The sequence below is a fragment of the Sorex araneus genome, chromosome X (genome assembly GCF_027595985.1).
Source record: "Sorex araneus isolate mSorAra2 chromosome X, mSorAra2.pri, whole genome shotgun sequence".
NCBI classification, from domain to species: Eukaryota; Metazoa; Chordata; class Mammalia; order Eulipotyphla; family Soricidae; genus Sorex; species Sorex araneus.
The window spans coordinates 164,990,432-165,013,586 of record NC_073313.1 but is presented as its reverse complement, the minus strand read 5'-3'; the positions used below and the strand labels follow the sequence as shown (position 1 = coordinate 165,013,586).

The 23,155-nt window shown below is 55.7% G+C and overlaps 1 protein-coding gene across 4 annotated transcripts in view; it reads right to left on the bottom strand.

Moving 5' to 3' along the window:
* Positions 1 to 23,155, bottom strand: part of RASAL2 (RAS protein activator like 2) — a 247,788-nt gene that overhangs the window by 25,784 nt on the left and 198,849 nt on the right. For all 4 annotated transcript variants that reach the window (XM_055121458.1, XM_055121461.1, XM_055121459.1 and 1 more), the window contains 4 exons: positions 20,628 to 20,737; positions 7,818 to 7,971; positions 5,605 to 5,703; positions 3,156 to 3,710 (listed from right to left, as the gene is read on the bottom strand). In XM_055121458.1, the coding sequence (XP_054977433.1) occupies positions 3,156 to 3,710; positions 5,605 to 5,703; positions 7,818 to 7,971; positions 20,628 to 20,737 (918 nt within the window). The remainder of the gene's footprint in view (positions 1 to 3,155; positions 3,711 to 5,604; positions 5,704 to 7,817; positions 7,972 to 20,627; positions 20,738 to 23,155) is intronic.

Below are 23,155 nucleotides of genomic sequence, written 5' to 3'. Positions count from 1 at the left end.
CCGGGGACTGAACCCGGGTCGGCTGCGTGACAGGCAGACACTCTCCCTGCTGTGCTATTGCTCCAGCCCCTCCATTGCATTTTAATACTAAGTTTTGCCTTTACGGGGGCTCAGTCTGAAATGTGTCATGACTGTGTGATTTGAAAATTACGTCTGTGGTGACATCTGAAACTCCCCAGAGCCCAAACACAGGGGGAACTTCAAACAAAGCACTGAGGCAGTGGTGAGTTGTCTTGGGGCCAGTTCCACAGCGTTAGGAACTGTGGACTCACAGGCAGGACAGGAGGAGACGCAGGGACATTAGGGCCACATGAGGCAGCTACATTAGTGGCGTACGGGAGGGGTGTGGACGCTGTCAAACATTCATGGACTTTCCCCACTTTAAATAGGTGCTCGTGTCATTCACAAGGTACACCCCAATAAAGTTTATTTATTTGTTTATCTTTTGCTTTTTGGGTCACACCCAACAAAGCACAGGGATTACTCCTGGCTCTGCACTCAGGAATCACTCCTGGCAGTGCTTGGGGAACCTATGGGATGCTGGGAATCGAACCCGGGTCAGTCTCGTGCAAGGCAAATGCCTTCCCTGCTGTGCTATTGCTCCGGTCCCTCATCTTTTTTTTTTTTTTTAAATGAATTTTGTTTTTTTTCTGTTTGGGGACTACACCCAGTGATGCTCAGGGCTGATTCCTGTCTCTGCACTTAGGAATTACTCCTGGCGGTGCTCGGGGGACCCTATGGGATGCTGGGAATCGAACACGGGCTGATCACATGCAAGACAAACTGCCCTACCCGCTGTACTGTTGCTCCAGTCCCAAAGTTTTTTTTTTTTTTAACCTACACATTATCACAAATCTTGAGTGACTGAAAGGAAAAGAAAAATCGAAGATGAGGCTTCAAATTCTCAGGCTTGCAAGCTTTTCCAACACTCCAACTACCCCAGAGCTCAAAATGAGGAGCTGTGAAATGACGAAACCCAACAGAGCCAATCAAGAGGAAAGCGGGCAGGCAGCGGAACGGCTGAGTCTCCGAGCGATTCTCATCAAGAGGAGGAACCTGATGAGCAATTTTTTCTCCTTTTTCATTTTCTATCTTTTAGGGTCCCACCCGGCGATGCTCAGGGCTGACTCCTGGCTCTGCACTCAGGAATCACTCCTGGCGGTGCTCGGGGGACCCTATGGGATGCTGGGGATCGAACCCAGGTCGGCCGCGTGCAAGGCCAACGCCCTCCCCGCTGTGCTATGGCTCCGGCCCCACATTTTTTTCTTTACTGCTTGGTTCTCAATACACCACATGGGCTGTGAACACTCTGGGGAGCTCGAGGACCTTCCACCAGGCCCAACAGACCCAGAAGGGAGAGAACACATGTCCAACACTGTCCAGGCCAGCCGTGACCTCTTACCCACAGTGGCTGGACTCTGTACAGCCAGTGTTTCTCCTGTGCCATTATCCTGCGCTCCTGCTAAGGCCCCCGGGCAACGCCTCCAATTACCCCACATCCCTTGGCATTCCCGATTTAGACTGAGCGCCTGCTGGAATACCTCCCCCAGGAACGAGGAACCCGGGCCTGGAACTTGGAACATGGGAGAAGCCCGAGTTCTCTCCTGAACACAAATCTATTTCTCCTCCCTCACTCTTCCCTAAATGTCTTTCTTTCCTTCTTTTTTTTTTTTTTTTTTGGCGGGGGGGTTTGGGATCACACCCGGTGATGCTCAGGGCTGACTCCTGGCCCTGCACTCAGGAATCAATCCTGGTGGTGCTCAGGGGACCCTAGGGGATGCCGGGGATCGAACCCGGGTCAGCCGCGTGCCAGGCAAACGCCCTCCCCGCTGTATTATCCCTCCGGCTCCAAATCTCTAAATTTCTTTCAATAATAAAAGTTGTTACACACACACACAGACACACACACACACACACGACACAACCTCCTCGAGATCCACTGCCTGGGAACACAGGACCTTAAACTAGAGGCCTGACTAGGTGTCACCTCCCGTTCTGCCCAGCCAATCCCAACTGTGCCTTGCGGACACTTCATGCCAACAGGTCTGGACAAATGAACAAACATCTGTACCCACCCGTCTCTCTTCTCCGGGTTCGAATCCCTATCCCTTCTCGTCTCAGAAACGCTCACGGGGGCCCTTCCAATTCTGTTGTTTGGGGGGTTTGGGGGGGCGGCGAAGCAGACCATCCCTCTCCAATTTGGTCTTTTTTTTTTTTTTTTTTTTTTGCTTTTTGGGTCTCACCCAGCGATGTTCAGGCGTTACTCCTGGCTTTACATTCAGGAATCACTCCTGGCAGTGCTTGGGGGACCATATGGGATGCCGGGGATCGAACCCGGGTCAGCCGAGTGCAAGGCAAACGCCCTAACCACTGTGCTATCGCTCCGGCCCCTCCCTCTCCAATTTGTTTCACTGTATCACTGTCATCACTGTCGTCCTGTTGTTCATCATTTTGCTCGAGCGGGCACCAGTCACGTCTCCCTGGTGAGACTTGTTGTGACTGTGTTTGGCATCTCGGATACGCCACGGGGAGCTTGCCAGGCTCTGCCGTGCGGGCGAGATCCTCTCGGTAGCTTGCCAGGCTCTCCGAAGGGGTAGAGGAATCGAACCCAGGTCAGCCACGTGCAAGGCAAATGCCCTCCCTGTTGTGCGATCGCTCCAGCCTCTCCAATTTTAATTCTTTCTTTTTTTTTCTTTTTGGGTCACACTCGGCAATGCTCAGAGGGGTTCCTCCAGGCTCTGCACTCAAGAGTCACTCCTGGCATTGCTCGGGGCACCCTACAGGATGCTGGGAATCGAACCCGGGTCGGCCGTGTGCAAGGTTAACACCTTCCCCACTGTCCTATCACTCTGGTCCTCCAACCTTTTTTTCTTTTTGGGTCCCACCCAGTGATGCTCAGGGGTTACTCCTGGCTCTGCACTCAGGAATCACTCCTGGCGGTGCTCAGGGGACCCTATGGGATGCTGGGAATTGAACCCCGGTTGGACGCGTGCAAGTCCAACGCCCTCCCCGCTGTGCTCTCGCTCCAGCCCCATCTCTACTTTGCACCTCCCACAGCGCCCGGGTTAACTGGGCCGGAAGAGGCGGGGGCTTTGATCCCGAGCAAATCCCCCTGCACCCCCAGCCCCCCCAGCCCCCCGCTCCCGCGCCCTCACCTTGGCCCGGCCGGTGCTCTGCAGGATGTGCACCAAGGCGCAGGCCAGCTCCTCTTTGTTCCGCACGCTGATGACGGGCTCGAGGACGCAGCAGAGCATGGTGTAGTTGCTGGTGACGAACTCGGCGAACTCCTTGTACTGCTCCATGGGCAGGATGGTGATGGTCTGGAAGCGGGACTTGATGCGGATGGACGGCCCCGCCGCCTTGCCCTTGCTCAGCGTGGGCGTGCTCACCGGGTACCACTTCTCCACGAACTGGCGGCCCGTCACACTGGCCGTGGGGATGTTGACCAGCCCCACGTAGTTGTTCTTGTCCTTCTTCTTCTTCTTCTCCACGTCCTTGTAGATGTGCACCGTGATGCTGTGCAGCGGGGGGAGGCTGAAGAACTCGAAGTGCTCCCCCCAGAAGATGTTGTCCGCTTTGGTCTTGCTGGTCGTGCGCGCGAAGAGGGTGTCGTCAAGGCACAGTTCGCAGAAGTACTTCTTCTTTGGGGCCAGGTCCTTGGCTTCGATGATCCACAGGCGGAGGACATTCTCGGCGCGGCGGCAATTGTCCTGCGGGAAACGACACAGCTGACGGCCGGGCAGGCGGCGGTCAGAGATTGCCCCGAGAATCTGGGGGCTGGAGCGATAGCACAGCGGGGAGGGCGTTTGCCTGGCACGCGGCCGACCCGGGTTCGATTCCCAGCATCCCATAGGGTCCCAGAGCACCACCAGGAGTGATTCCTGAGTGCATGAGCCTGGAGTAACCCCTGAGCATCAACAGTGTGACCCCCAAAACTCCCCCCCCCAAAAAAAAAAATCATCTAGACCAAAAAAAAAATTTTTTTGGGTCACATTGGGTGATGCTCAGGGGTTCCTCCTGGCTCTGCACTCAGGAATTACTCCTGGCGGTGCTCAGGGGACCCTATGGGATGCTGGGAATAGAACCCGGGTCGGCCGCGTGCAAGGCAAACGCCTGGCCCGCTGTGCTATCGCTTTGAACTTCTACCTGAATCTTTTTTTGTTTTTTGGTGCTTTTTGGGTCACACCCAGCGATGCTCAAGGGTTGCACCTGGCTCTGCATTCAGGAATCACTCCTGGTGGTGCTCAGGGGACCCTATGTGATGCTGGGGATCGAACCCGGGTCGGCCACATGCAAGGCAAATGTCCTCCCCGCTGTGCTATCGCTCCAGCCCCTTGTCTTAATATTTTTTAATGAATTTTGTTCTGTCTTTTGCTTGAGGGCCACACCTGGCAATGCTCAGGGCTGACTCCTGGCTCTGTACTCAGGAATCTCTCCTGGCGGTGCTCGGGGGACCCTAGAGGATGCCGGGGATCGAATCCAGGCCTTTGTGCAAGGCAAACACACTCCCCACTGTGGTATCACTCTGGCCCCCTTTGAGGCACAAGTGAAGCCAGCTCTCCTGTTTCTCCTGTTTCTGCTGCGGATTTTGGCCCAGGCTAGTCACTTCCTGTCTCTCATTTTCTTATCCACATTGGCCAAGTCCTGACGGTACTGGCAATATGGGGTAACAAGCAAGTGTGTCTTAGAAACTCTAGTAAAGATAAAGAACTGGGACCAGGCACAGCGCAGAGGGCGTTTGCCTTGCACGTGGCCGACCCGGGTTCGATTCCCGGCATCCCCTGAGCACCGCCAGGAGTGATCTCTGAGTGCAGAGCCAGGAGTAACCTCTGAGCATTGCTGGGTGTGACCCAAAGAGCCAAAAAAAAAAAAGGTTACTGTCAGTAAGTTAGTTAATGTTTGCCGAAGTCGAAGTCATCTGCTCTGAGCCAGGCAGAAAATGAAGGTGGGAAGAGTGTGGATCTTATTTATTTATTGTATCACTTGTATCACTTGTCATCCCGTTGATCTTTGATTTGCTTCGATTTTTTTAAAAACAGATGCAAGTTTTGTTTTATTATTTATTGAATAAACAATAAAACAAATTAATTAAGATTCATTATTATAAATAATTTTATAATTATTTTATATTTATATTATTATAAAATAATATTTAAAATAATACTTATAATAATATTTAAAATAATATCCATTAATGATATTCATTATTATACATATACATAAAATAAATGTAAGTATATGAATAAAATAATATTTATTAATAATAAATAATCTAAACAAAATACTAATAAATAAACAATGAAATAATAAAATAAATAAATGAACAAACCTTGCATCTATTTCTAAAAAAGAAAAGAACTGGGACCAGGGAGAGAGTCACATGGGCTAGAGCTCAGGCTTCGTGTGCAGGAGGCCCGGGTTCGATCCCTAGCAACAGGTGGGCCCCTGAGCACCGCTGGGGTGACCCCGGAGCACAGAGCCAGGAGTAGCCCCCAGCACCACAGGGGGTAGCTCCCAAACAAAGTTCAGGTCACACCACTGCACTTACCGACCGAGTGCGCCGAAACAAAACAAACGCCTCCAGGGCCCTCAAGCCAGCGTTACCTTATTGGGCTGCACCGTTCTGCGGAGGTTTTCCATCCACTTGTCTCTCTCGGAGGCCGAATTACAGCTGAAGCACTTACTCCCACTCAGGTAGGTGACCTGGGGCAGAAAGACGAGAGGTCAGGCGAGGAATGCAGTCGGGCGCCCACGCGGCACGACTCAGCAGGAAACGGCAGGACCGCCACCCGGCTGGCGCTGGGACGACCAAGCCCCCGGCCATACACCCTCGGCTACTTCCCCTGCCTTTTGCTCTTTGGGTTGCCTGATTTTCGACCCATCTAATTTTCAACCCATCAGATGCGTCGAAAATCAGATAGGGCCGGACACGTCATGCGATTCAGAGACGACCGCTGGACTAGAGCAGCGACCGACTGGATTCCACGGGACGTCGAAAGACCGAGTGGCCGCCCACCTACGAGATGGTCAGACTTCTTAGTCAAAACCCTGAACAAACGGTTTGAGGCTCCTCGTGTTCCTGGAGCGAGCAGATGCCACTGGGCTACACTAGCACGTGACAGGGATGAACAGAGACGTTAGTGGCGCCCGCTCGAGCAAATGGAAGATCAACGGGATGACAAGTGATACAAGTGAAGCTTTTTGGGTCCCACCTGGCGATGCTCAGGGGTTCCTCCTGGCTCTGTACTCAGGAATCACTCCTGGCGGTGCTCTGAGGACCTTATGGGATGCCAGGGATCGAACCGGGGTTGGCCGCGTGCAAGGCAAACGCCCACCCCGCTGTGCTACCGCTCCAGCCCCAGGAAACACTTTCTTCTGGCATGCAAGCAGTCCGCTCACCCCAGTCCTTAGTGACCAGACCACATTACCGACTTCTGTCATCCTTGAGCACAGAACCATCTCTGGACACACAGCACCCAACTCGGACACGGGATGGGACCCGTTCGACCGAGATCGGCAGATACGAGAACGTTCAAACGGCTCCCGCGGGTTCACTGCACCTTAACTCACTCTTGGGCTTAAGCCACAGGAACGGGCTGGGCTTCCCGTCTCCCGTGGGAGCGACTTGCACAGCCACTGAGGGGCTTAGGGGGCAGCTCAGTGGCTGAGCCTGCAGAGAGGTCCTGGGTTCGATCCCCGGCACCTTCTCCCCATCACAGGGAGAAAAAGGGAGCCGACGGGAACGAGGGTGCTGAGGTAAAAGATCACACCAGACTCTGAAGAGCGAGAATAGAGAACCGCACACTGGGGCCACTCCCCCAAAATAAATAAGACATGATCATGGGGACCGGAGCGGTAGCACAGCGGGGAGGGCGTTGGCCTTGCACGCGGCCAACCCAGGTTCGATTCCCAGCATCCCATAGGGTCCCCTAAGCACCGCCAGGATTCCTGAGTGCAGAGCCAGGAGGAACCCCTGAGCAAAAAATAAAAATAAAAATAAAAAAAGACGCGATCGTATGCTATCACTGACAGGGCCGAAAAGATTTTCGGTCAATTTCTTCCAAACCCCACTAAGGAGGTGTGCGAGGGGGTTGCTTTAGGGTTTCGAGAGTAAAATAGTAGGGGCTGGAGAGCGATAGTATAGCTGGTAGGGCATTTGCCTTGCATGCAGCTGGCCTGGGTTCAAGCCCCGGCATCCCACTGCTTGATCCCCAAAACATCAGGAATAATTCCTGAGTACCAGGCCAGGAGTAACCCCTGAGCATCACCGGGTTTGACCCAAAAAAGCGAGAGAGAGAGAGAGAGAGAGAGAGAGAGAGAGAGAGAGAGAGAGAGAGAGAGAGAGAGAGAGAGAGAGAGAGAGAGAGAGAGGGAGGGAGAGAGGGAGGGAGAGAGGGAGGGAGAGAGAGGGAGAGGGAGAGAGGGAGAGGGAGAGAGAGAGGGGGAGAGAGAGAGAGGGAGAGAGAGAGAGAAATAGTCACGGAGTGGGGTATGTATTTCTTGCAACTGAAAGTTGTCACGGCAATTGAATAATTTATTGCTGTGACTGCAACTTCGGGGACACTCAGGACGCCTACAGAATGGGAAACAGACTTGGCTCCAAGGCGATGTGGGTGTCCCCCGACCCCCCCACCCCTCACCGCATTCCCACCGTGACTCAGCACCTCCCCAGCCCCCTTCCCTTCCCTGGAAGCAGGTGATTCCCGGACAGGGAAGCAGGGCTGCGATGACCACGTCGCGGGCGGCCACAGTGACAAAGCACCCGAACCACGGGGCCAGGCCCCCCCACCCTGCCGGCCCTCTGCGCGTCCCCTTACCTCGAAGCAGAAGTCCTGGCCCAGGATGCTGCTGTGAAGCGGCTTCACGGCCACGGGCTCGCCCCGGCCCAGGTCCAGACACTCCACGGCGCTGCAGGGGTTCAGGAGGGACTCGTGCGAGCGGGACTCTTTGAGCTTGGGCAGCCCCCGGGCCCTGCGAGGGGGAACGGGCGGGAAAGATGGCGTCACTTTGGCCAAGGGCGGGAGCGGGTGGGGGAGCCGCCACCGGGGTATGGAAACGTCTCCAGACACACAGCGCCTGACTCGGACGGGGGACAGGGGACCCGCTCAACTGGATGGGCAGACACGAGGACGTTCACTGCACGTGAGCTCACTCTCGGCTTTTTTTTTTTTTTTTTTTTTTTTTTTGCTTTTTGGGTCCCACCCGGCGATGCTCAGGGGTTACTCCTGGCTCATGCACTCAGGAACCACCCCTGGCAGTGCTCAGGATGCTGGGAATCGAACCCGGGTCGGTCGCATTCAAGGCAAACACCCTCCCCGCTGTGCTATCACTCCAGCCCCCACTGTAGGCTTTCAAGCCACGGGAACGGGCTGGGCCTCCCGTCTCCCGTAGGAGCGACTCGCATAGCCACCGAGGGGCTTAGGGGGCAGCTCAGTGGCTGAGCCTGCAGAGAGGTCCCGGGTTCGATCCCCGGCACCAGGAAGAACCAGGAGCAACGAGGAGTGGGTGGGTGGGTGGGAGACCAGGCTGGCGTGGCACAAACTGTTACTCTGTTTCAGAAAGTAACAAAGACACACTCCAGCCCTCCTGATCTCAAGGAAGCTCTCAGCTTTACTGCAACTACCGTCAGGGTCTCATTTCCCGGGGCCTGGGGCCACGTGTGAGGTACAAGATCACCTCTGACACATTCTTTTAGACACAGATACTGTCCAGCGAGAGGCTCTTTCCTCCACGGCCCCCGACCCCTATGCCACAGCTTTTTTTTTTTTTTTTTGCTTTTTGCTTTTTTTGGGCCACATCCGGTGATGCTCAGGGCTGACTCCTGGCTCTGCACTCAGGAATCACTCCTGGCGGTGCTCGGGGGACTCTATGGGACACTGGGAATCGAACCTGGGTCAGCCACGTGCAAGGCAAATGCCCTCCCCGCTGTACTATAGCTCTAGCCCCCCCCCTCACAATTTTTTTTTCTTTTTGGGCCACACCTGGTGATGCTCAGGGGTCACTCCTGGCTCTGCACTCAGGAATCACTCCTGGCAGTGCTCAGGGAACCCTATGGGATGCTGGGAATCGAACCCGGGTTGGCCACATGCAAGGCAAACGCCCTCCCTGCTGTGCTATTGCTCCAGCCCGAAAAGGTTTTTTTTTTCTATCAGTGAAAATAGCTGGTTTAGATCCTCAGTCTGTTTTTCTCTTGATTTGGTAGTGTATACACACACACACACACACACACACACACACACACACCAGAGTGAAAGGCAAATATCGGGGCCTTACAAAAACACCCCAGTTCCCAGCTCAATGTGCAAGACTTTCTCAAACACGCTTTCCGTTCCATCCCCGTGTTGCTACACTAGGAACATGCATTCATCCAGTGCGCGTTTGTTACTACTGTAGAAAATGCCAGAGTTTCATTCTTGCCTTGCCTGCGGTCGACCCAGACCCGAAGACCCAAGATTTGGCATCCCAGAGGGTCCCCTGAGCCCCGCCGGGGGTGATTCCCGAGCACAGAGCCTGGAGGAAGTCCCAGGCACCGCCGGGAGTGGCCCCCGACTTGAAAACACATTTTATTTTATTTTTGCTTTTTGGGTCACACCCGGCAATGCACAGGGGTTACTCCTGGCTCTGCACTCAGGAATTACTCCTGGTGGTGCTCAGGGGACCCTATGGGATGCTGGGATTCGAACCCGGGTCGGCCGCATGCAAGGCCTACCCGCTGTCTATCACTCCAGCCCCGAAAACACATTTTAAAATATGTTTTGAAGCAGTGTCAGCCAAGTTCCAACTCTCAGCTAGAGGCTCGGGGCTCAGCCCACGTGAGTAGTTTGACGGCTGGCGCCCCCTCCCCACTGCTGACGGGGTGGAGGGGGGGTGTCCAATCCCTCCTCCAAGCGTCCCCTAAGCTGAAACTTCCCACCCGTCCTGAGGGGAGGTCCGGGGCCCAGTGCTGGTGAGCCCAGCCGGCACAGTTTCCGTCATTCCAGTATTCAGGATTCACCACCCGCGACACCAACGTCACATTCCTCCCATCTCAGGCGGAAGTGTCCAGAACCGGGATCAGAAGGAAAATCTCGGATAAGAACATTTGTTTCTGGGGGCCGGAGCGACAGCGCAGCGGGGAGGGCCTTTGCCTGGCATGTGGCCGACCCGGGTTCGATCCCAGCATCCCATAGAGTCCCCCGAGCACTGCCAGGAGTAATTCCTGAGTGCAGAGCCAGGAGTCAGCCCTGAGCATCGCTGGGTGGGACCCAGAAAGAAAAAAAAAATGTTTCTGCAAAGAAACACGGAAGCAGCAGCATTGGTCATTTTCTGGGAAAAAAAAACAGAGAGACCTGCAAAGGCACGGCCACCCGTTCTGTTGGCTACATGAGACGGGATTCCAGACTGAGCACTGGAGACGGAGCTCACTCACCCCTTACTGTCCGCACAGAGCTGGAACTCCCCGCAGTCAGAGATGGCTGAAGCAACAAGATTTTACACACACACGTGCGCAAGCACACACACACACACACACACACAGAGGTCCAAAGTCAAGTTTGCACCCCCACCGCTAAAAGAGCACTTGAAAGGGGCACTGTCAGTTGCCTCCTGGAAAGACCCAACCATGCATTTACTTGCTTTTTTTCCTGTTTTGTGGGACAAACGTGACAACATAGCACAGCAGCGCCGAGGAACCAGGGGCTGGGGGAATCCCCCCACCCTTACCCGACCCCCCACCCTTACCCGACGCTCGCTCCAGATACGTCTCCCAGGGCTGAGTAGCCTGCCGGAGGCTGGAGACGCTGCTTACACACACATACACACACACACACACACACACACACACACACACACAGTCTCGTGGTTCCCTCCAGATTACATCTCCCAGGGCCGAGTGGCCTGCCGGAGTCTGGAGACGCTGCTTACACACACACACACACACACACACACACACACACACACACACACACACACACACACACACACACACACACACACACACACACACACACTGTGGTTCCCTCCAGATTCCATCTCCCAGGGCTGAGTAGCCTGCTGGAGGCTGAAGACGCTGCTTACACACACACACACATACATACACACACACACACACACACACACACACACACACACACACACACACACTCGCGGTTCCCTCCAGATTCCATCTCCCAGGGCTGAGTAGCCTGCTGGAGGCTGGAGACGCTGCTTACACACACACACACACACACACACACACACACACACACACACACACACACACTCGTGGTTCCCATCCCCTTTTCCCAAGAGGCGGCACCCAAGCGGGTGAGTCTTCCCGTTCCGTCTGGGGATGGGCGGACAGGCGCGGGCAAGGCGGGAGCCCCCCGCCCCCCGTCCCCCAGGAAAACGCTCCCACCCCGACCCCAATGCGAGCCGGCTCCCCCGCACACCGAGGAAGGGCTTCTACCTACATGAAGCAGTTCGACAGCCAGTGGGCACTGCACCCCCAGATCATAGCGGGGCCTCATGTCCCACCCGGCGAGCCCCGTCGGAACCGCAGCGCGGGGCTGGCTCCCGGCAGGGCCTAGCAAACATGAAGTCATCTTCCAGCCCGGGGAACCCGCCTTCTGCTCCCCGGGTCCCGCCGGCCCCCAGGTGACACAAACAAGGTGGCAGGGCAGGGCTGTTGCCATGGTGCCGCCCTGGAAGGAGCCGGCGGCAGCGCGGGCTGGGAGGCTCCCAGCAAGCTCCGGCCTGACCTTCGCGGGCCTGGAAGCGAGGGTGGGCACCCCCCAGGGTCCCCCCAACTCCCGGAGAGAAACACAGGCCAGGCTGGCACCTGAGACACTTCCGCTCGGTCCTCTGATGAAGCCAGGCCCACCCTCCTTCCTCTGATGAAGCCAGGCCCACCCTCCTTCCTCTGATGAATCCAAGCCCACCCCTTCTTGCTCCTCTGATGAAGCCAGGCCCACCCCTCCTTGCTCCTCTGATGAAACCAGGCCCACCCTCCTTCCTCTGATGGAGCCAGGCCCACACTCCTTCCTCTGATGGAGCCAGGCCCACCCTCCTTGCTCCTCTGATGAAGCCAGGCCCACCCCCTCCTTCCTCCTCTGATGACTCCAGACCCACCTCCTCCCTCCCTGCCCCCTCCGCCCCCCCAGGAATTTGCTAGTGTGCACCTTGCCAGAACATTCTTTCCAGGCCATGGATTTCCCGTGACGGTGTTCCATGTCCTTGGCTCAATGGGTTGGTTCTAGGTGCTTCTTCTTAAGGATTTATCTGAACTTTACATCTATTTTTCATTTATTTATTTTTTTCTTTTGGGGTCCCACCCAGCGATGCACAGGGCTGACTCCTGGCTCTGCACTCAGGGATCACTCCTGGCGGTGCTCGGGAGACCCTAGGGGATGCCGGGGATTGAACCCGGGTCGGCCGCGTGCCAGGCCGACGCCCTCCCCGCCGGGCTATCGCTCCAGCCCTAAACTTTACATTTAGAGTGCTTGGCTACATTTTTTATTTTCACTGCACCCCGGAGGGAGTTGAACACATCTTGTAACTTGGGCCTGATTTCTAAATGGGGGGGGAGGGCGGTGGTGTCAAAGAGACAAGTGCAGCGGGCTAAGGGGGCTTGGCATGCGGTCGAACCCGGTCTGACCCCCGGCACCGCACATGGTCTCCGGAGCACAGAACCAGGAGCCACCCCCGAGCACAGAACCAGGAGTAAGCCCTGAGCATCGCTGGGTGTGGCCCGACCACCCCCAGCCCCAAGTAAGTAAACATTTCTAAGTGGGGTCATGACGCAAATATTTCCACCCCCACCTCGGACTCGAGAATCCAGAACTTCTTGTTGCTGAAATAAACATCGATGACAAAGGCACAGTCCGAACCCTCTTCCGGTCAGCGGGGGGAAAAACACACGCGCACGCATGTGCACATGCAGCCGGCCGCCAATCGCGGGCTGTTACCGTAATTCACGGTGCTGGGACCAACGCGTCCTGGGGAAGAGGCGACTCAAGGGTGGCAGGAGCCAGGAAACAGGACGAAGGGCCGCGTGGGAGTGGCCAAGGGGAGTATTCTCAGGCCCACCCCGCCCCTTCTAGCTTAGGTAGCCCCGAGACCCTCCCCAGCTCGGCTCCCCCCACCACCTCCCGCGGATGGGTTTTCCTCGGCCTGACTGAGGGCAGGGCTCCGGCCAGGCCAGCTGGCTTCTCGGCTGGGAACTGCAGGCCCCGAGTGACCAGGAGGATGAGACCGTTTTCCCAGGGCTGTCTGCCATTGACGGTGACGTCCATGCAGGAGCCAAGGCCCCGGGTGGACACTGCCTCTCTTCCTGCCCTGTCCCCTCAACCCCCCATCATGAAGGGGGATGCTGAGGGCTGTTTCTTGGGCTGCCCCGGAAGGCCACGTTGCTGCCAAGCAAGGAACACGACATTCCTGACCGCGAGGGCGGCAGAGACCCCTTGGGGTCTACGTGGCCTCCAGCCACGGGACAGGTCAGGCCTGTGCATCTCACGGCTTTGCTGATAACCACTTCCTGCTACCTCTCTCCCTCCCTCCCTCCCTCTCTCTCTCTCTCTCTCTCTCTCTCTCTCTCCCTCCCTCTCTCTCCCCCCTCTCCCTCCCTCTCTCCTTCTCTCTCTCTCTCCCTCTCTCTCTCTCTCTCCTCCATCTCTCCTTCTCTCTCTCTCTCCCTCTCTCTCTCTCTCTCTCTCTCTCTCTCTCTCTCTCTCTCTCTCTCTCTCCCTCTCTCTCTCTCTTCCCCACCACCAACGTCCCCAGAGGGTGTTGGCCAGGCACACGGCCGACCTGGGTTCAATCCCCGGCATCCCAGAGGGTCCCCCAAGCACCGCCAGGAGTGATTCCTGAGTGCAGAGCCAGGAGTCAGCCCTGAGCATCACCAGGTGTGACCCAAAAAGCCAAAAAAAAAAAGAAGGCAAATGGCCAGTGGCACCGGAGAGGTGGCTCTGGCAGCTGTGGCCTCCCCCATCTGTGCAAACAGCCCTGCCGTCAGCTGGCGGGGCAGGTGCGGGCCTGCCTGGCTTCCCTCCCTCACTCGGAGAAGGAAACAAAGGAAAGAACAAACGCAGACGGGAGCCAGTCGCCAGCCTTCTGCCGAGGCCGGCCCGGGCCTCCTGCTTAGATTAGCCTCCGTTCTGGATCTTTTCTTTTTTCTTCTTCTTCTTCTTTTTTTTTTTTGTTTTTTGCTTTTTGGGTCACACCATGTGATGCTCAGGGGTCACTCCTGGCTCTGCACTCGGGAATCACTCCAGACAGTGCTTAGGAATCGAACCCCTCGATCACGCCGGCTGCGTGCAAGGCAAATGCCCTATCGTCTGTGCTATCACTTAGGGCCCTCTTTTTTAATTTTTTTTAAGTTGTTTGTTTTGAGGGCACACCCAGCAGTGCTCAGGGCTAACTCCTCGTTCTGTGCTCAGGAATCACTCATTCCTGGTGGGACTCGGGGGACCATATATGGGGTGCCGGGAATCGAACCGGGGTTGGTGAGTATAAGGCAAGTGCACTGCCCATTGCACTATTGTACTGTCCTCTTGTCATGAAGTTTTCCACTCATTATGCAGGGGCTGGAGTGATAGCACAGCGGGGAGGGTGTTTGCCTTGCACCCGGCCGACCCGGGTTCGATTCCTCCGTCCCTCTCGGAGAGCCCGGAAAGCTACCGAGAGGGTCCCGCCCGCACGGCAGAGCCTGGCAAGCTCCCCATGGCATATTCGAGATGCCAAACACAGTCACGACAAGTCTCACCATGGAGACGTGACTGGTGCCCACTCGAGCACAACGATGAACAACGGGATGACTGTGACAGTGACAGTGACAGTGAGGCAGGGGGCCGGGTGAGCAGCACGGCAAGAGAGCGCACTCATCTTACAGGGGGGCCGTGGGGGGGGGCTCTGGGTTTGGCCCCTGGAACTGTAGGGCCCCTCCCTCCCCAGCACCGCCAGCGGGAGGCTGTACCACACCACACACACATGTACAGACAATGCACACACATGCATGTACACACACACGCACAAACACACAATTTATGGAAAGATGTTGCTGGCCTTCCTCCCTCCCACTCCTGGCACAGCAGGATGGTCGACTGAGGCCCGCTGCTACGGCCAAGCCAAGGTTTGTCAGCCTATGTTACCACGTAACACGCGTGTGTCATCACAGACACACGACGCTCAATCCAGTTTGGGGCACAGACATGCACTCGTAAAAGGAAGCAGAGACCAAAAGAAGGCAACATTAGAAATACTCGGAACAGGGGCCTGAGGCATAGCACAGTGGGGAGGGCATTGGCCTGGGTTCGATCCCCGGCATCCCCTAGGGTCCCCCGAGCACCGCCAGGAGTGATTCCTGAGTGCAGAGCCAGGAGTCAGCCCTGAGCATCACCGGGTGGAACCCAAAAAGAAAGAAAGAAAAAAAAAAAAACCTCAGAACATGGTCCCGGTGGCAGAAAACTCAGAGTCTCTGACAGCAGAGGCACTCGGAGGGCGAGACAATGACACTTTGTGTCCAGACACAATGACACTTTGTCTCCACATGGCAAATGGGATAAAATCAGCGAGAGCCTCTGGGGCAGATGAGGCCCGAGCAGGGTGGCGGGGAGTGACAGAGAAACCCTCGGAACCATCAGGCGTCTCACGAGCCAATCCGACTCAGCCACTGGGGACGGGAGAGACGACACTTTTCTCTGAGAAAGCTGCTGGCAGGAAAGACTACGGGGAGGTCGAGGCCGCAGACCCAGTGGGGGACACGGGGGACGGGCCGCAGCGAGAGGGAGCACAGTCCGGGGAGCACGGGGAAGCGATGCTGGGCGCGCCCCCAAGGTGGGCTGGAGGGACACGTGGACACTGGGGTCTGCTGGAGGGAACAGCGGGTGGGCGGAGAAAGGCGTGCGGCGGGGGTTGGGTGGATGGGTGGGGGCTTAGTTTGCTCGAAAAGGGACCCAGCCCCATCCTGACACTGCAATAGCAAGTCAGACCCCTCCCTGCTGTGCCACCCCCGCCGCGCGTCTCTGTGTCACCCTTTCTCTCAGCCAATCTTGGCTCTCGGGCCCTCTGAAGGACTTGCATGGTTATGTACCTCGGAAGACAAATTTTTTTTTTTTTTTGCACTTTTTGGGTCATACCCGGCGATGCTCAGGGGTTCCTCCTGGTTCTGCACTCAGGAATCACTCCTGACGGTGCTCGGGGGACCTTATGGGATGCTGGGAATCGAACCTGGGTCGGCCGCATGCAAGGCAAACGCCCTCCCCGCTGTGTTATTGCTCCAGCCCCGTTGGAGGACAAATTAAATTGTGTCTCATTTAGCAGCACGTACACCAACGTTTCAAATAAAATCAATACAAGGAGGGGTTGAAGAGGGAGTATGGGTGGCACTTGCTTGCACATGGCTAACCCCAGCTTGACCCCCAGAAACCCTGCTGGTGCCCCGAGCACTGTCGGGAAGGAACTGTGAGTGCAGATTCGGGAGTCAGCCCCGAGCCCTGACGGGGTGGCCTGAAAACTAACAAATCAAATGGAAGTTTCCAGGCTACTGAAGTAGCACGCGGAAGATCGCACCGTGTTCTACTCTGACAATACTCCATCTTCCTCCGTGGGAGACAGTGGCAGGCCAGGGAAACCTAACTACACACACATGAGCTCCGAGATGTCTTATTGCACTTGGCATAACGTCTCCCATTTTATAGGACTGGAGCGATAGCACAGCGGGGAGGGCGTTTGCCTTGCACGCGGCCAACCCGGGTTCGATTCCTCCGCCCCTCTTGGAGAGCCCGGCAAGCTACCGAGAGGATCCCGCCTGCATGGCAGAGCCTGGCAAGCTCCCCGTGGCGTATTCGATATGCCAAAGACAGTCACAACAAGTCTCACCATGGAGACGTTACTGGTGCCCGCTCGAGCAAATCGATGAACAATGGGACGACAGTGCTACAGTGCTATTTAAGCGGGTCTTCTCCATTTTTTCTTTCTTTCTTTTTTTTTTTTTTTGGCTTTTTGGATCACACCTGGCGATGCTCAGGGCTGACTCCTGGCGGTGCTTGGGGGACTCTATGGGATGCCGGGGATCGAACCTGGGTCGGCCGCGTGCAAGGCCAACGCCTTCCCCGCTGTGCTATCATTCCAGTCCTAGTCTTCTCCATTCTTTTTTTTTTTTTGCTTTTTGGGTCACACCCGGCAATGCACAGGGGTTCCTCCTGGCTGTGCACTCAGGAACCACCCCTGGCGGTGCTCAGGGAACCATATGGGATGCTGGGAATCAAACCCGGGTCGGCCGCGTGCAAGGCAAACGCCCTACCCGCTGTGCTATCACTCCAGCCCCCGCCCCCCCACGTCTTCTCCATTCTAAGATGGAAAGCCATCCCGCTTTCCACATTAGAATGTAGGAGCCTGTCTTGGTGTTTCCACTTTTTTTTTCCTTCGGGGGGTGGCAGACAGGACCCCAGAAGGGGGTTACTGCCAAGCGCTCCGGGGGAGGGGACAGTCTCTCTGTTTCTTCCGTCTTTCTCCATCATTTTCGCAGCACGTGACATGGGAAACGACATCTATAATGGAAAAAGCGCTCAACAACTTGGCACCCAAATCCCTGGTCCCCCCGAGTCAACTCAAACCTCTTACAAGCTCGGTCAGGCGGAACATGTGTTCTCTCCTGAACCTGCGTGAACTCACTTAAAAAACACGGACAAGAATTTCTCTTGCTCCGCCCGAAGCAATTATGGGGAGGATCAATGCAGCCACGCACCAATATTTCAGGAACCGAGGCTGGTGGGCAGCCGGCGGCAGGCACCAACCCTTCTCCCCAGAGATCCTCGCTGCGTTCATTCGTTTCCAGTAAATGACTTATCTCAGGCAGACCAGGACGGTCTTTCTGGAACACACTCTTCGCTGGAGACCATGAAGATGGAAGGAATAAATGAGCGGAGGCTTTTTCCCCTGTTAACGCGGGGCATTCTAGTGAGCATTTAAAGCGTTATCATCATATAACCAGATTTTTCGACTGGAATTGAGCTACTTAGGGGCTGGCTGCCGTGAACACGGAGAAGGGGAATTCCACCGTCTCTGGGTACCCCGTATTGATTCATTAATGGCCCGGAATTCAATATGTTCTGGGGAAATGTCATGCTACCCGAGCACGCTGTGCTGAAAGGCGGCTTCTTCTTTACTGTCTAGAATTCACTTGAACTCCCCACTCCTGGCAAGGCACAAAAAGAAGAAAGTTCCCTAACAGCGCACCTGGGTTACTTCAACCTTTCCCATTTCTGACACGTTTTTGGCCTGAGGTTTATTTTCTTTATTTATTTGTTTATTTATTCATTCATTTATTTATTTATTTTTTGCTTTTTGGGTCACATCTGGCAATGCTCAGGGTTCCTCCTGGCCCTGCACTCAGGAATCACTCCTGGCGGTGTCCGGGGGACCCTGTGGGATGCCGGGGATCGAACCCGGGTCGGCTGCGTGCAAGGCAAACGCCCTCCTCGCTGTGCTCTCGCTCCAGCCCCGGTTTATTTTCTTTTTATACCGTATCAGGAATATAGGTATACAAAGCAGGTCTACAATCAAAACTTGTCACCGACACTGTCACTGTCATCACTGTCATCACTGTCACGTTCATCGATTTGCTCGAGCGGGCACCAGTAACGTCTCCATGGTGAGACTTGTGACTGTGTTTGGCATCTCGAATACGCCACAGGGAACTTGCCAGGCTCTGCCGTGCGGGATGGAGGAATCGAACCCGGGTCGGCCGCGTGCAAGGCAAACGCCCTACCCGCTGTACTATACAGCCCCCAAGATACCATTTTTATAACTTCTTATGAGCAGGTTAAATCAAAAATTGACAGCCAACCAGCTGCGATATTTAGGACAAACTCACAGAGTGGGGGAGGCTGGTTCTAAAATTCCCTCCCGGAGGGAAGGTCCTGCCTACTTCAGGGGACCTCCGGGCACAGACCTGCAGCCAACCTCAGGGATCACTCAGAAACCACCCTTGGCGGTGCTCGGGGGACCCTATGGGATGCTGGGAATCGAACCCGGGTCGGCCGTGTGCCAGGCAAACCCCCTCCCAGGTGCTATGGCTCCAGCCCCACGCCCCAGTTTCTTAAATCTGAAAGGGGTGTGTTGCAACATATGTTGCGGTAGGGTTTGGTTAGACAGTCTGAGGCATTTAAGAGATGCACGGAAAGAAATAATGTTTTCTGGGAGGATCACAAACTGTCTCCGGAGTTGTGCTATGGCCGGCCGGACAGCAGCCTGTTCAGCCCCCTTTTATTAACTAGCTTGATATTTCAACCAATGATATTCAGCCCCGCAGGCAGAATATGCAAATTAACTTAGTCCACGGAAACTGTATCAAAGTCAGTTACAGGACCGGAAGTATAATCCGTTAAAGTAACAGTAACAGAAAAACGATGTTCACATCCAAGCCTAGCTCGGCCTGAGATTATGGGATGTTGGACACCAACAGAGTGGGTGTAAGCCTGGCTCTGGCCTTCGAGAGCTGAGCGAGGCTGGACGGTGGGGCCAGCTATGGCCCAGGCCTGAGACCACCCCTGCCTGTGGAGTATCAGATATTCATTATTCTCACCCAAGTACTCGGGGGGTGAGTAAGGAGCGCTCCACTCACACACATAGGGGAAGGACGCATCACTTGCTCTGTACAGAGAGAAGAGACGCCCCCGAAGGAACCAAAGGAGCCAAGATCCTGGCAGCCTGCAGTGTACAAGGCCCGAAATAAACATAAGTTTTTGGGTTATTTTGGTTTTGCTTTTTGGGGGGATTCCTCCCATCAGGGGTTACTCCTGGTACCCAGAAATCACTCCTGGTGGTGAACAGGGCCATGGAAGATGTTGAGGATTGAACCCAGATTTGCTGTATGCAAGGAAATGCCCTCCCTGCCATACTATTACTCCAGCCCGTTTTATTTTATTTTATTTTATTTTTTGCTTTTTGGGTCACACCCAGCGATGCTCAGGGGTTCCTCCTGGCTCATGCACTCAGGGATCACTCCTGGCGGTGCTCAGGGGACCCTATGGGATGCCGGAAATCAAATCCAAGTCAGCCGTACGCAAGGCAAACGCCCTCCCCGCTGTGCTATTGCTCCCACTCTCCAGCCCTTTTTGATATATTTTTTTCCTTGGTTTTTCGGGTCGCACCTGGCGATGCTCAGGGGTTCCTCCTGGCTCTGCACTCAGGGACCCGACGGGCTGCCGGGGATCAAACCTGCCTTGGCTGCATGCAAGGCAAACGCCGTCCTGGCTGTACTAATCGCTTCAGTCCCCGTTTGTTTTTGTTTTTGTTTTGAAAAAGCTTCTCGGTCACAAGGCTCAGGACAATTCCACGCCATCAGCGTGGCTGACGCCTCGCAGGGCTCAGTTCTACCGGAAGTAAAGGCCTCACCTTGGGTTCTACTTGGCATAATGTACCCCCAGAGTCAGGGCCCGACAAGCAGGGACGGAGCCAGAAACGGCCCAACGGTACTGAGTGGATTCTCTCCAGCGGCTGCTCAGAGCCACGGGGGACCCTCCCACGCCCTCCCAAACTCCTCCCTCCTTCCCGGGCTCCGATTGGAGCGCAAGTGGACCCACGTCTGTTGTGAGAAGTCCAACGACCACCCTCCTTCTGCTCCCTAGACAGTGCTCCATCTGACGTCAGCCAACCCCGGGGGTCCTTACCTGTCGTCTGTGTTCCGGAGCGAGGGCAGCCGGAAGCTGGTGTTCCTGTCGAGCTTCGACTGGCTCTTGGTTCTCTTGATGGAGCCCTTCAGGCGCTTGCTGAAGAAGCCCTAGAGAGAAAAGGCAGCAGGCGGTGAGGGGACCCCAAACCCCAACCAGTGCCGAGGCCAGACCCCCCCCCTCCACCGCTCAGGAAGGGGCTGAGATTTTTTTTTTTAAATTTTTGGTTTTGAGGCCACAGCCAGCGATGCTCAGGGCTGACTCCTGGCTCTGCACTCAGGAATTACTCCTGGCAGTGCTCGGGGGGACCCTATGGGATGCCGAGGATCGAACCCGGGTCGGCCGCATGCAAGGCAGACGCCCTCCCTGCTGTGCTATTTTTTTTTTTTTTTTTTGGCCACAGCCAGCGATGCTCAGGGCTGACTCCTGGCTCTGCACTCAGGAATCACTCCTGGCGGTGCTCGGGGGACCCTAGGCGATGCCGGGCATCGAACCCGGGCCAGTCACATGCAAGGCAAATGCCCTATGCACGGGACAATGGCTCCATCTCTGAAACTTTTTTTTTTTGTTCACATTATCTAGTAACTAATGAGTTGAATATCTTTTCATGTATTTAAATGACAGTGATACAATTTCCCAGTGCATTGTTATGCTACATACGTTTTATTTTTATTTATTTATTTATTTGCTTTTTAGGTCACACCTGGCAATGCACAGGGGTTCCTCCTGGCTCTGCACTCAGGAATTACTTCTGGCAGTGCTCAGAGGACCCTATGGGATGCTGGGAATCGAACCCGGATCGGCCACGTGCAAGGCAAACGCCCTCCCCACTGTCTATTGCTCCAGCCCCCACGTTTTATTTTTTAATAAGTGGTTACTACTTTATCTTTTTAAAAAATTGCATTGAATCACCGTGAGATGCAGTTATAGACTCACAAACTTTCATGACTGCGTTCCAGTCTAACAATGTGCCAGGACCCATCCCTCCACCGGTGCCCATTCTCCACCACCAATGTCCCCAGTATCCCTCCCCCGATCCCCACCCGCTCTCCCCCTGCCTCTGTGACAGGCACTTTTACACCTTTTACTCTCTCTCTCCCTTTGGGTGTTATGGTTTGCAACACAGGAACCAAGCAGCCATCATGGCTGGTCCATAGTCTACTTGCAGCGCGCATCTCCCGTCCCGAGCGACGCCCCCTGCAACCATCACTGACTTAGTGGTCCCTTCTGCATCCCAGCTGCCTTGTCCCCCAGGTCTTGAGATGGGCTCCCAAGCCATGGAGCCATCGTCCTGGCCTTTATCTCGACAGACCTCTGAGACTCTTCATCGCCAAACGCAGATGGAATCTGATTTTCTTCCTCTCCCTCACTCAGAAATGAAAGAGCAGGGCTGGAGTGATAGCACAGCGGGGAGGGCGTGGCCTTGCACGTGGCCGACCTGGGTTCGATTCCCAGCATCCCATAGGGTCCCCCGAGCACTGCCAGGGGTAATTTTTTTTTTTTGCTTTTTTGGGTCACACCTGGCGATGCACAGGGGTTACTCCTGGCTCTGCACTCAGGAATCACTCCTGGCGGTGCTCAGGGGACCCTATGGGATGCTGGGAATCGAACCCGGGTCGGCCGCGTGCAACGCAAACGCCCTCCCCGTTGTGCTATCCCTCCAGCCCCTCGCCAGGGGTAATTCTTGAGTGCAGAGCCAGGAGGAACCCCTGAGCATCACCGGGTGAGACCCAAAAAGAAAAAAAAGAAAGAAACGAAAGAGCATCTACTCTTTCTTGACTGGGTGCTTGTGACCATATTCTCAGTGCTTGCATGCTCTGTGCTCACGGGCCGCTCCCTGGAAGGATCCGGGGACCGTGGCAAGCCACAGATTCCCTCCCGGGAGGGATGCATGCAAGGCAAGTGTGAGCCCCAAACTCTCTCCCCAGCCCCAATCTGCAGAGACCGCCGGCAACGCCCGCCCCCGCGGATCGCCCACCACCTCGAGGTCTCAGCCCGTCCCGGGGCCCGAGCCTGGAGCCCGCCCCGTCAGCACAAGTGACGCTTTCCCACGTCCCCTGCTGCAACTCCTGACTGCCTCTGCCAGGTTCTCAGACTGGTCGCTGCCACCCAGGCACGAGGTGGCTCTTCTACACGCGTCTCTTCCCGGGGGTTGGACCCACAGGGCCACTGCATAGGATTCGGGGAGACAAGAAAAGCAGCGGCCACAAACACACTCGCTGTGACACCCGCTGGGGCCGCTCCGTCACGAGGAAGACGCATCCGTCTCCCCGTAAAGTCAGGGAGCCGGGTCTCAGGGGGATGTGCCCAGGAGAGGGTGTGGACGGAATCACCCCGAGACCCCGGGAGCCAGCACCCGGCGCACGATGGCTTCCTGCCGGCAACCCCCGATGCCGAGCCGGGACCCTCGCCCCACTACCGCCCCTTCTCATCTGGCCCCTGAAATGCCAGTGGCCGGCTCTGCCGCTTCCCACAGCGTCCCCAGCTTGTGGCTCTTATGTGGTGTCACCCCGCCACAGACGGCACCA